This window comes from Monodelphis domestica, chromosome 4, assembly GCF_027887165.1.
Source record: "Monodelphis domestica isolate mMonDom1 chromosome 4, mMonDom1.pri, whole genome shotgun sequence".
NCBI lineage: Eukaryota > Metazoa > Chordata > Mammalia > Didelphimorphia > Didelphidae > Monodelphis > Monodelphis domestica.
The window spans coordinates 38,034,364-38,048,586 of record NC_077230.1 but is presented as its reverse complement, the minus strand read 5'-3'; the positions used below and the strand labels follow the sequence as shown (position 1 = coordinate 38,048,586).

At 30.7% G+C, this 14,223-nt stretch overlaps 1 protein-coding gene and 1 long non-coding RNA gene across 2 annotated transcripts in view; both read right to left on the bottom strand.

Moving 5' to 3' along the window:
* Positions 1-8,679, bottom strand: part of LOC130453634 (uncharacterized) — a 32,738-nt gene extending 24,059 nt beyond the window's left edge. Inside the window, exons 1-5 of the mRNA XM_056793296.1 lie at positions 8,666-8,679; positions 6,149-6,262; positions 3,990-4,110; positions 2,150-2,257; positions 1,565-1,670 (exon numbers count right to left, since the gene is read on the bottom strand). Of these exons, the coding sequence (XP_056649274.1) occupies positions 1,565-1,670; positions 2,150-2,257; positions 3,990-4,110; positions 6,149-6,203 (390 nt within the window). The 5' untranslated portion in view covers positions 6,204-6,262; positions 8,666-8,679. The remainder of the gene's footprint in view (positions 1-1,564; positions 1,671-2,149; positions 2,258-3,989; positions 4,111-6,148; positions 6,263-8,665) is intronic.
* Positions 8,680-11,944: 3,265 nt separating this feature from the next.
* Positions 11,945-13,630, bottom strand: LOC130453635 (uncharacterized). Its single transcript, XR_008911073.1, has 2 exons — positions 13,356-13,630; positions 11,945-12,115 (listed from the first exon to the last, which is right to left on the bottom strand). It is a non-coding gene; the product is annotated as an uncharacterized LOC130453635 (long non-coding RNA).
* Positions 13,631-14,223: the final 593 nt, after the last annotated feature.

Here is a 14,223-nt window from a genome sequence, read left to right as displayed (position 1 = left end):
ATATTCTTTGATCTTTCTTCCAAAGACATTATCATTATTAGAGGACAGATGGTCATTTCAAAATTATAGTAAAACATTTTAAAGAGTTTGCCAAAACATCTAGCTAAATAGCACAGAATAAAAAGCAAGAGCCTGCTTATGCATCAGCATAACAACATGAGCAACTAATTCAATCATAATTTCTTAAGCATCTAAAAAGTGCAAGCCTGTGTGTTGTCCTGGGGATATAAAGATAAAACATTCCTTCACCTCCAGGGGCTTACAGATTGGTAGACCAGCATTTTGGGGAAAGCCTTAGAGATAGGATACAGAAAGACATAAAAAAAAAAAAGATTGTTGGTCAGAGATTGTTGTGAAAAGGAATCTTAATGGAAATGTTAAAGACAAGAATAATAAAAGAGGTCTAAAATTAACAGGTCCTCAAACTGAACCTTCAAAATTAATAAAATTACTCAGGATTACTTGACAATAATTAAGAGTTCATAAAATATTCTACCATGAGGAAGTCCCAGAAGATAATTAACTCAGCACTCCAGGGGTTCAAAAACCCAAAAACAAAAATGAGAGAGGAAGGATTCTGTATTCTGGAAGGCCTGAGAAAAACTGGAAATCATGTGATACAAATGAAAGTTTGAATAGGAAAGGGCTATATAATTTACCATAATGAATTCAAGTTGCATATACAACCTTAATATCAACCAATATCCATACAGCATTCAAAATTAGAAAAACAACAGGAATAAGACCTCTTACACCAATATTTGTGAGGCATATTGATGGTAAAAAACTAGGGGGTTTGTGATTATAATAAAAGAAAAAATAGAAATTTTGCACTACTGAGAAAGATTTAACATGAACAAAATCAATGCAACTAGAATAGAAGTGAAACCCCAAAGTCATCAAAGGCAGGAAATCAAGGGAATATGGATACACTCACATATTCTTTGTCTGAATACAAAGTGTCCGTTAATTTGGGAAGACCTGAACAAATGCTGTGATATATTATATAATGAGATATTATTAAGTTTTTGAAATTAACAATAAGAATTCTACGAGACATTAAAAAACCCCACATTAAATAATGTAAAGTAAGCAGAAACAGAAGGCTCTTTATAACTAAGGTAAATTAAAGCAGCATTAAAATTTTGCCATCCTCTGACTAATTGTAATGGAAAATCTAAGTCTGGGACAAAAGTTAGAGATATAAAAATATACATACACATACACACATGTATATATCTCCTTTGTTCAGAAAGGAGCAAAAACTATCAGATTCAGTTGCTGTATTTATTGTTCAGTTTTGCTTAATTCATTCTCTATACTACAAATGATAATTCAGTGGTGAAGGTTGGAGTGCATCAGAGAAGATTAGAATGTAAATCTCAGAGACATTGGTAAAATTGCATAAAAGAGCAACAATAAAAAAGTATGTAATAAATTAAGATGAAGTTACTGAAGAGTAGGAAAGGAAACGTTTTAAAGAACCAAAATTTTATTTTAATATTATGATAAAAAAAGAAAGAATTTTGCGTTTCTGCATTTTTTTATTTGGTTCACATAATACCTGTACTATGAGCGAATCCATAAAATATTTCTTCCTTTCCTCTGACAACTCGAGGAGTTCGATAAGTTTTGACTTCACTTCAGGTGGTTCGCGGCCAATTTCAATCCTAGGTACAAAATATCCACATTTAATTTATGTACTTTGGATTAAGACATAGCCATGCAAAGTGCTGAATGGGGAAATTCAGCTAAGCTTTCATTCTTACAAAAACAAAACAAAACAAAACAAAAAACAAAACAAAAAAACCTCTTCAGGTTCAAGGAGCATTATTTGCCAAGAAAATAAAAATTCATTAACTAAAAATAAATGCAAACGAAAATCAAGGGTTTGCTTGAGATGTGATAGAGTATTCAGAAAGGAAGGTGCAAATGGGTCCTAAAATGTCTTGTGAACTGCTGAACAGAAAAAAAAAGAGGGTCATTTCCTAGCAAAAGAAGACAAAAAGAGAAATTATTTAAACATGTTAATTAGGCTTTCTTTCTCCCCAATTTTTCTGTTTGAACACATTGCTAAAGAAATTTCCAAATCAAAAACAATGATCTAGCAATCTCTGCATCTTAAAGAAATGTGGGAAAATTTACTTACTGGAAAGGAGAATCGTCCATTTTTTTAAAAGTAGAGATGATTTCTGCTTCATCCAATCCAATTAGATTGATGTCACCTATTTTAATAATCTGGTCAAATACACGGATACTGAAAAATAGAATTGCAGAGTAATTAAAATTACATTGAAGATTTTTATGACCTAAAAGTCCAATGCATGTGTATGATTAGAAGATATGGTACTAATTTAAGAGATAGACTTCAATGACTCATCATACCATTACTATAATGGTTGCCACTTACAAATTTTTCAGTCACCACTTCTCTACAAATTAATCAGAGGACTTAGAGGGCTGGTGTGTCTCAATAATTTCATTACCCTGCAGCCTGTCTGGGGATTCTTCCCTGGATTTTTTTTAAGTGGGCTTCAAGGATGATTAGTGTTCATAACTGAGTCTGTACTCCAAGCCTTTCCAGCTGGCTAAGTCTCAATAATGAAATGAGATTGAAAAAGGAAGGGACTTTGGCAGATCTTGGAAAACACAGTGAGAAGGATCCAAGAGAAATCATCCACAAACACAGATGCCCTCCTACAAACAATTATCAGAGTATTGTTTCAATTTTAATATTCTTCAGAAAGTCAATAGGATCTGCAGAAACTAAAACAAATGATTCTTCTGAGGTATCAGACAATGCACCCACTGACTGAAGACTGAGTAAGGAGACGATAATTCAGAAGGAAACTTCTAGTTGATATTTTTATTGTAGAGACCTTGGGTGATAATAAACAGATAAATGTCATCATAGAAACTGAGGAAAAGAAAACAACTTTGGGAGGTTAAGAGGAGAAAATTTTCACCATTTATCTGGGATATTCAGGATAGGCATCTAAAGAAATCAATTCTGTTACAATCTTGGAAGCAGGAACAAATTCTAAAACCATCTGGGCTAAGTGAGTTGGGGATGAAGAAGTAATGAGCCTCAGGCTTTGAAACAGAAAACCTGATGGCATTTTTTGCTTTCAGTTCTATGTAACAGAGTGTCATCTCAGGAAGAATTCTATTTTAAAGTCCAAAATTACATCATGAGCAAGGACATAGAGGGTACCATTTGACCTCAGTTGCATAGTAAATTCTTACAAGGTTAAAGTTATGATTTGGCAACCTATTTGCATTTCTTATTTTTTTCCTTTCTCAAGGATTCACTTTGGGCAGTTTATAGTAATATTTTAAATGTATATTCCTACATTCCTATATCTAGGAAGCCCTCTCTCAATTCAGGAATTATTTTATTGTATAGTCAAATTTCAATAATCTCTGAAGATAGTTGCCAGTGTCTCATGGATACCATTTTTTCTAATACAACCAAAGTATCCCCCACACCCAGATTTTCTCACATTTATTTAGTATAGATCTTTTCTGCACACAATAGTAATTTGTTTGTTGCCTAGTCAATTCAGTTTTTCATTTCTCCAAATCAAGAACTATTTTCCCACTTTCTTTATATCCCTTCATGGAGAGCACAGGTTCTGGAATGGTACAGATTTATAAATACTTGTTAATTTGACCTGATTTGGAAATAGCTGGGCACATGTTTACAATGGGCTCATTATGGCAATTATTAAAGACCTTCTCAATGATCAAGAATAAAGTCACAGTTTACAGACCAAGTTGGAGTGGAATTATAGACTCTTTGTTTCCAAGCCAATTCCATTTCCTTACTAGCTTGGTCATGACAATATTTTTAAAGTTGATATTTCTGTATTTTTCAGAGATTTTATTTGTGTAGTCACTTTCCATGTTTACAATATTAACCCTTTTTAGAATGATGTTAAATCCTCCCTACAAAGTCAATTCTTATAAAATTACAAAACCAAACTCACCATCCAAGTTTGTGAACTGCACCTCCTTCAATAATTTCAGTTATAAAAACCCCTGGTTCCTTTCCATCCTCATCTGCTGGATCAAAGAAGATACAAGTACAAAGCCCCAGTTCGTTGTCACCTATAAATACAAAAATAATAATAGTAATAATAATGAAAGCCTAAAACATCTGAAGCAACAGTAAGAATAAAATTTCCTCCCAGTACAGTTGGCCTGGTCACTCTAGCTTTGCACTGGAATTATAAGCCATCCACTTATACTTTACCGGTATCTTTTCCTTAATAATTAGCAATATATATCTGACTCTGTTACAGTCTCCCCTAGACCAATGATTTTGCTGAACTTTCTACCTTTCAGCATATAAGCACATTAAAATATTTTTAATGATTAAAATTTTTTCTAAGGACATATAAAATCTATTTTAAGTTCCAAATTCTTTCCTACTCACCCTGGTCTCCAACCTCATTAAAAAGGTAAGCAATTTGATAAAGATTATACATATGCAGTCATGTAAAACATATTTCCTTCCTTATTCATCATGTTGAGAAATAAAACATACCAGGAAAAAAGGAAAATAAAGTAAAAAAAATATGTTTTGCTCTGCATTTAGATTCCATCACCTTTTCCACTGTAAGTGGATAACATTTTTCAGTTCTTCAGAACTGTCTTTCAATCTTTGTATTTCTGGGCATAGCAAAGTCATTTACAGTTGATCATTGCATAGCATTGCTGTTCATGCACCCAGTGTTCTGCTTCTGCTTCCTTCATTTTGCATCAGTTCATATAAGTGTTCCAGGTTTTTTGAAATCATCTTAATCATCATTTCATGTAGCACAATAATATTGTTGCAATCACATACCACAAATTTTTCAGCCATTTCACAATTGAATGTTATCCCTGAAATTTTAAGTTCTTCAACACAAAAAAGAACTCCCATAAATTATTTTGTACATATAGGAACATTTTTTTTTCATCTTTTAAAAATTTCTAATCTCTTTGGGATACTGTCTTAGTCGTGATATTGCCAAGTCAAAGAATATGCACAATTGTATAGCTCCTTGAGCATATGTCCACATTGTTCTCTAGAATAGATGAATCAGTTCACAATTCCACCATCTGTACCTTAGTGTCTCAAATATTCCCCCATCACCTCCAACATTTTTCATTTTCCTTTCCTGTCTCTTTAAGAAAATTTGATAGGCATGAAAAGTAAGAGTTGTTTAAATTTGTATTCTTCATAGTGATTTAGTGCTTTTTTATGTGGCTAGAGACAGTTTTTATTTCTTCATCTGAAAACTGATTATTCATATAATTTTAGCATCTATGAATTGGGGAACAACCTGTATTTTTTATGAAGTTGATCCAGTGCTCTATATCTTTGAGAAATGAGGCCTTAATCAGATCTTTAAATTTTTCCCCATTTTTCTTCTTTCCCTCTAGTCTTAGCTATATTGGTTTTGTGAGGAAAACTTTTAAAGGTAATGAAAATGATCCATTGCACCTCCTATAATGTTCTCTGTCCTTTATTTGATAATTCTTTTCCCCCTAATTTAAATCTGGCATTACCCTGAACGCATAAATCAAATGCCACTTTGACCTTATCTTGATACATGATGTGTGGCATTGGTCTACATCTAGTTTCTGCCAAAATGCTTTCTGGTTTTCTCAGCAGTTTTTGACCCAGTGAGTTCTTGACCCTAAAATATGGATTTTTGCATGTAAGAAACACAACATTACTAAAGTCATTTCTACTGTGCATATTGTGTGTACCTACTCTACTCCATGGATCCACTACTCTTTCTTCATCAATAATAGATTAGTTTGAAGATAAGTACTTTATAATAATACACTTTGATATCTGGTATGGTTAGATCATCTTCTATCATATTATTTTTCACTAAACAAGGACAAGAATATCAATGGAAATAGTGCCTTATTGCTATAACTCACCTTTCTGAAATTATTTTAAAAGTTATGATATCAAAAATATTTATCAGTTAAACTTACACTCCTTAATCTTCATTTGGGAATTATTCCTAATATTTTTAATATTTTCTAGATTTGATGTTTATTGATGTGAAAAACAAATTAATAAAAATAAAATTGATGAAAAATGGCATACATGTATGAAATAAGCAATTTTATAGTTAAAGCTTACCTTTGTCTATTTGACAAGAAAATAAATCGAGGTTCTGGACTCTTCTTTGCATCATTTTTTCACAGAGAAGATTAAAAGCTATCAACAAGCTTCTTGAACAAGAAAATATTCGATCTTTACTTGAAAAAAATAAAAAAAAAATTTAAGTGCATGGGCAACAAAATATAAATAATTTCAAAGTACAGTGGTGTATTAATTTTATTTAGAAAAATTAGTTTTCTTGATCAGTCTTTTGACATTAATTGATACGCCCCTTAAAAATTCTTTTTATCTTAGTGTTCGACCCCAAGATACACAAGAATAATATTTCCTTTCACAATGTATCTCATATGTTCAAATTTACTCCTGTATGTTGATTAAATTTGAGGGGGAAAAATCAGCATTATACCTAATGGAAGGGGAGGAATTCTAAAGGTATATACAATTTTGCTATAGCCTAATTAATGTTTATGGTAAGTGGTACAAGGCACATTGACTAACATTCTTTTCTTTATATTCTAAAACCATCCTTTAATGTTAATTAAATATTAATATTAATTAATGAATTCTAATAATTAATGATCATTAATAAATTATTATTTTCAATTAATCAGAATTTATAATGTAATGATTATATCCTATCCTATCCTATCATATTATTATATTTATACAACATAACACATTATAATAATTTAATTATTACATAATCAATTGTTGATTGATCATCATTAATAATTGTTATTAGTTAATAATTGTTATTAATTGACTATTAATTCTCAACCATTAATTAATAATTGATATTGATTACTTATAATAATTAATTATTAAGAATCAATTATTAATTATTGTTAATTAATTAATAATAAATACTAAAAGATTATTAATTAATAATAATCAATTAGCAATTGTCATTAATTAGTAATAATATCGATCAATATTTAATGATTAATACTTTACTATTTTAATAAGTTAATAAATACTTTATTTAAATTGATTTAAAAGTTAAATTAAATAAATTAATAAATAAGTAAAATTAAATTTAAAAATGAATAAAATATATTTATATATACATATATAAAAAGAAAATGTATTTAAAATAAATTAATTAATTAAATATACTCTAAAATACAATAATTTAATAATCAATAATTAATGTTAATCAATTATTAATTAGGGACATATACTAATTGATGTTCATTATTAATTATTATTTTCCATAATCATTATTATTTAATATTAAACAATTATTTAATAAGGATAAACTGATGACATCAATAATCTCTTAATATTAATTATTAAACAAATAATAATTGGTTAATGTTAATTCATAAAATAAATCAATAATTGTTTGATGTAATTAATAATAATGACTATAAAATAATTAATATCAATCATCATTAATCAATAATTACTTAATATCACTTAATAATTATTATGAATAATAATCATGATCAATTATTAATTAATGACCATCCATTAAATTCACTTAATATAATTAGTAATCAATGATCATGAATAGATTCATTAATGATCATTAATTATTAATTGATTATAATCAATGCTGATAAACCAATAATTGTTTAATATTAATGATGGTTAAAAATAATAATCATTGCCAGTTATTAATTAATGATCATCAATTAATGGCTGTCACTAATTAATAAATAATATTATATTGTATTTATTATTTTAATAAATAATTGAATTAAATTACCTTTAAAAATTAAATTAAATGAATTTATGTTATATTAAAATAAATTAAAATAAACAATTTAATAAATAATATATAAATATATAAAAATAAAATTTATTAAAAATAAATTAATTAAATGTATATAAATAAAAACAAAATAATTCAATAATTTAGTGATTTATAATAAATAATTTATATTAACCAATTATTAATTTTTGATTATTACACATTGATGATAATTAATTAATCAATTACTGATTAGTGACAATTACTAATTGATAATCATTAATTAATAATTGATATTAATTGGATATAATCTTTATATTCAGACTTATATATATTTATTTAAATGTAGTACATACATATAGATTGGTTTCTGTTTCTAAATATTTATATAAAGATGAATTTCCACGATTTATCCCACTCCTTCTTTCCCCAATATTCTTATATTTTTTCACTAGAGGACTGACCAAAATTGTGAAAATCATATGAAACAGAAAACATGAAATAATGTTTAAAAGCTAGAAAGAAAAAGAATTAAAATAAAAAAGAAAACAGGTAGGAAGATTTTGGTTAGGATATATTTTCCCCCTGGAACCTGCCATAGTATTTTATAATATTTATAGATTCCTCAATAATCTTCAATTCCTTTGAAAATGGACAAAATCTCTGAGATCCCCTTTAGAATTCTGTTTATCAATATTTTTTAAAAATTTATACATCAAAAATCACCAATTCCATATCAAACCATTCCACAACAAAAAGAAATTCCCAGCAACTACTCTAAAACAAATAATTCCACAATTTATCAAACTGCCACCCTTCCAACCCTTAACACATCCTACCTCCTTGGTTTCCTTTGCAGGAATGACCTCCCCAGTCTCCTCCCTTTATTTATAATCCTCCTGATTCCTTGGTAACCTGACAGTTGTTCTATGTTCTATGATCTCTTATTGGCTGTTGAGTGTTTGGCCCTCTTAAGGGAACCACCAGTCATTTCTTTTGAATCAACTCTTCAGTTGCCTTGAAACTCAGAATGGTCAGCCAGCAGTCAAAAAGCAGCAGTAAAAGTTAACAGATACCTCAGCTTAGGCCTACCAATCTTTCCATTTTACCACCTTTATACATTTAATATTTAGACTTCTTTTTCTTTCTTGAGACTTACATAATTTTACTTCCTAAGTTTCAAAACAAGCTCCCCTAGCAACGAGTGTGTAAACAATTCCATTTATCAATCCAGTTAGCCAACAAGTATTTATGGTGGGCACCGAGCTTGAGAGAAACAACCAGCCCTCAAGGAGGATAATATGGCTTAGCCCAGAGGTAGCAAGTACAGAACTGTCTCTGCTTCCTCAGACATATCATATATATAGAAATATGTGTTCTTACAAATTCATGGACTCCTTTTTCTGGCATTCTTTAGAATCTGCTGTTATTGTTTCCCCACAGGTGACTGGGTAAGTTTCTAGGGAACATTTTTCTCATGTTAGCTTCAGTTCCTCAGAAACCATCTAAATGAATTTATGAGTTTCAGGGATACTTGGATGACTGGAATCATTCATGTAACTCATCAAAAGAAAAGTAACTTTTTTCAATTTTCTTTCAAGAATGAACCACTTTGGAGGCAGTTGGGTGACTCGGTGAATTGAGAGCCAAGTCCTGGGTTCAAATGTGGCCGCAGACACTTCCTAGCTTGGTCACCCTGGGCAAGAAGCTTAAACCCCATTGACTAGCCCTTACCACTCTTCTGCTGTGGAAACTATACACAGCATTGATTCTAAGTGAGAAGGCAAGGGTTTTTTGTTTGTTTTATTTTTTAAGTGAACCAGGGCTTTTAAACTAAGGCTCTTGTAACTATGTAAAATTAAAAAGAATAAAAACCTTTTATGTAAATGTGAAAAGTGTTGAGAAAAAGATTTTTTAAAGGAATTTTTTAATGTAATCAACTCAGGAACCCAAACCACTCTCACGTTTCCACATAGCTCCACTCCCAACAGCTAATGTGAATTATTGCTGACATCAAAAAGCATGTTTTCTCTAGCTCTATGACAGCAGCAGTAGGCAGAGTGGTGAAGGAAGATCAGTCCTGATCAGAGGACAGTGAAAAAGAAGTATATTGGGGTGGGTTGTTTTTTTTTTTTTTGGTTCTCCAAATATTTGGACTTTAATCTTTGGGTGTTGAGATTGTGGTAAGCTTTCCAGATCCCAGTCTGGAATTTTTGGTAGGTAATGCCTCTCTAAATTATACCATTGTCCTATAAACATCTGATATTCAGTATTTCCAAAGCTGAAATTCTTATTTTCTAATCAGAAAATCTCCCCTCTTCCTCTTCTCTCTCTCACTATTTCATCACCCTGCCTCACCAACTATTGTCTTCTTCATAGGCTCAGTCCATCATTCCTCCTCCATCCAACCAGTTGCCAAAGCTTATCTGTGGAGACGTTTCCAACATTTCTCTCTAACATGGCCTGCCCTTCTGTCACACAAAACTTCTTAGCAGGTCTTTCTCCCCTGAAGCCTGCATTATATCTGCCATATCCTTCCCTAATCCAGTGCTTCCAGCATTGAGCTTTCAAAGAAAGGTATAACTATGTCACCTTATGTCTGTCTTTCTACACAGTAGTCTGTAAAGATTTCCTATCTCCTCCTAGATTTAGTATTAAATATTGTTTGCAATTGAAAATGATTCAAAACACACATACACACACACACATACACACACACACACACACACACACACACACAAAGCTGCCACCTTAACTTCTTATTAAACTTACCTTTGTGACAGAATTTATTCACATGTAAAAGGGAATCAGGCATTCATGAATCTCCTATTGTTTTAGTCCTGTTGAACTGAAATTTGATTCTTCTTCCTAGGCCACATCATGCCTACAGAAGTCGGTCCCTTTAGAAATACACAAGTCCCTATCTCTGGCTTTAGCCTTTAGAATAAAACTGTCATTGTGTTCTCAGGTTTGTCCTTACTTTCAACAGCAGCAGTCAATGGAGATCTTCCCGTAGTATATTATTCTCATGGACATTCTCAGATCCCAAGAAATTATCTTGGATCATTTATATTTCCATATGCACTAGGGAAACTTAGATGATACATATGATCCTCTAAACCAAGTAACTTTTCCTATTTTCTTTCCTAGTGCACATGGCTCCTTCAGGCCACAGGTCTAAAAACAAAACTAAAACAAATGATCCTTGTGTCTATTAAAAGCTTATAGTAAGAATTAAAAAGCAAAGATTCTAAAGCTAAATAGCTCAAGGGTGCTATAGCGTATAGTCCATGCATGTTTCTATAGTTCTTCACTCTTTACAACTATTGCTTCATGTTGTCGATGTCCTAAAGCACGTTTTCCTTTTATCTCTTTGGGAGCAGAAGTGGGCAGAGTTGTTAAAGAGTATTGTCCTGGGAGAGGACAACAAAAGCACCTCGTTGGCCATTGGTTTAACTGAATAACATTCTTTAACAGATTGATAAATGTAAAACAGTATTTTGGAGCACTTGAGCTATGATTTGGAGAGTATTATGACCAAAAAACTATGGAGAAGTCAATGTAGTAGTTAATGGGAGAAGGTAAGAAGGAGGTCTCATGGGCAATATATATGTATGCACACACACATATCATATATACCGTATAGATATATATTTATTATATGTATAAATTTTTATATACATTTATTTCTTTTGTTCATATTTGGATTCTGAAGCAAAATTAACAAAGAATAGAGAGGGCTGGACTTGTAGAGAAGAAGATTAAGGTTCTGCAATTAATGTCTATTAAGGACTCTGGGACAATAAGAAAGCAACAATTCAATGTTTGAGGCAGATTTTTTACAGGTGGTCTAGGCAGAGGTAATGAAAAGTTGAACAAGATTGAAAACATCTAAGAGTTTCTGTTATACTAGGAAAATTGCTTTTTGCACTATTCCTTCAGTTGTACTGAGGAAATTCCATATCCATTTCCTACAAAAATGAGAGCATATGTGTATATTATAATCAGTTTATTCAGAAATACAGTATAATATGTGTAATGCTTATTATGGATGATATTAATAATTTTTCAACAATGAAAAATTATTCTATATCAAAATAATATGTTGAAGTAGTAGATTAAAGGTAAATATCATGTAATTATATTTTTCTCATTTTTGCTGTATCTTCCAGAATTATCTTTTTGATATATTTAATTGTTAGATTGTATTAATTATTTTCTGTCTGTTGAATTTTCTTAATTCCCTTAAGGATTTTCTTGCGATCTCTCTTCTTAGTGATTCCAATGCACTTTGGAAAAAAAATGAAAGCTGTTACTTTACATGCATGCATTCAAATGAATATATTTTATAACTCTTTACATAATGAAACTGAACATTAAATTAAGTATCCTTTCTGAAGAACTCAGATTTTACAACATTAGGAAAATATTCAATATCTCTGAATGAAGTAAAAAAATTACATTGTAGAACTCTAAAAGGCATTAAGGAATTCACATAAAAACTATCTTTTCTAAGAAGAGTGTTGGTACTTCTTATTGGTGTCATAATTATACTTGAAGCTACATTTCTCATCTATTAATTTTTATTTGCTTAACTGGTTGGGAGCCCAGAGATGGTTGCATTTGAAACACTATACATTTTTTTTATTATTTTTAATTGCATAATTTTCATTTGTCTTCAAATGGAAGAACCCAGAATATCAGAAATTTACAGCTTAGAGGTACTTAAATAGAATACATTAGGAACTTTAGAAATAATTGTGAAAGAAGCTATATTTTAAAAAATCCTCCTAATATTTTCTTATGTGGCAAATGAATCCAAGTAGAATATATTTCAGGGTTTTGTGTTGTCAATTATCATATTCCTCTAGTACCTCTAGTCAATGACAAAGATGTTATTCTAACCAATATTTGATATTTAAAGCTTAAAATATTGATATTGTATTTACTATAAATGAAATGAAAGCTTGCCATTTCCCATGATTACTGTTTTTTAATCTGTTTCAGTGAAGTTAATCTGCGTGGTCAAAAATTAAAATATTGCTTTTCTGCTTTCCAGTGTTTGTTAATACATAGAATTCTTAAAAAAAAAGAATGGTGGCTCAATAGATTAAGAACCAGACCTAGAGAAAAGAGATCCTGGTTTCAAATGTGACCCCCTAGAAGTATGATGCTGAGACAGTCACTTGCCTCACATTGACCACCCCTTAAAATTCTTTTTCTTTGGAAATTTACATGTTATATATTCTAAGACGGAAGGTATAAGGCTTCAATGAATAAATAGAAATAAAAAGGAATGACCATATGGCAGGAATACTAAAAAAAAGGGGGAGCAAATCACATTAAAAAACATTTCTTGAAACTACATTCAAAAAGGTAGTTAACATGTTTTCCTTAAAACCATAAGGTTGTCAAATGGGCCATATATAGGAATCCCATTATTTGTAGTTTTGCATCCAATGCCCAACATAAAATAAGTTAATATAAAATTGTATGTAGCATATATAAAAAGCCAATTCTGAAGCTTACTTTTAATGCATCATTGTCTAATTCAAGAAGTTCTTGACTGCTTACTCTTTTATAATCAAATTTCAGGATATATTTTTTCATTCCAATACTCTTTAACCAATGGCCAACTTGAGTTTCTGTCCAGTCAGACACCAGCAGCTTTGGGGTATAAAAGAAGCAGAGGTGTCATCAAATAGCTAGAGATCAAGAGAGACAATATTTAAAAGCTTAGATTGGCCTATGTTTATATAACCATTGACAGTGAAAACTGCGAAAGGGTCTTAGAGATTATTTTAAAAGCTCATTCCCTAGTAATTAAAATGGAGATACGCACATAAATCTTTATGACAAATTTCAAATAATGAAAATTTACCTTTAGGTAAGTTTCTTCCTGCTTGCGCACATTCTGTACTTGTTTATCATGTTTTTTAAAACAAAAGAAGCTCCGCCAATTGTATCCTTGGACATTGCTAGAATCATCCAAGATTTGAGAGGGAAATAATTAAAGCATAAAATATATTCTATTATGATGCAAAAAGTTACCTAAAGAGAAACACACTATAAAAATTCATAAATTTCAATTCCATAAGAAAGATAAAGCCATATGTTAAAGGAACTTTGGTTTTTTATGGGGCACATGTCTATGTTGGCATATATCGAAGAGAATAGGTATAACCTAACCTGACGTTTATGTTAAAAAAAAGAAACAAACAAGAAATGGAAGTCAATTAAGTTAAAAGTTTTGTGCATGTGGCATGGTATCATCTCTCTCTACCGCTTCCTCCTCTACATTAAACACAACTAATACATGATTTGTCTTGTAAGGAGTTGAAGTTTCCCTGATGTAGATTTGGAAGTAACACTGGATGTAAACTTGTGCCATCCCCTC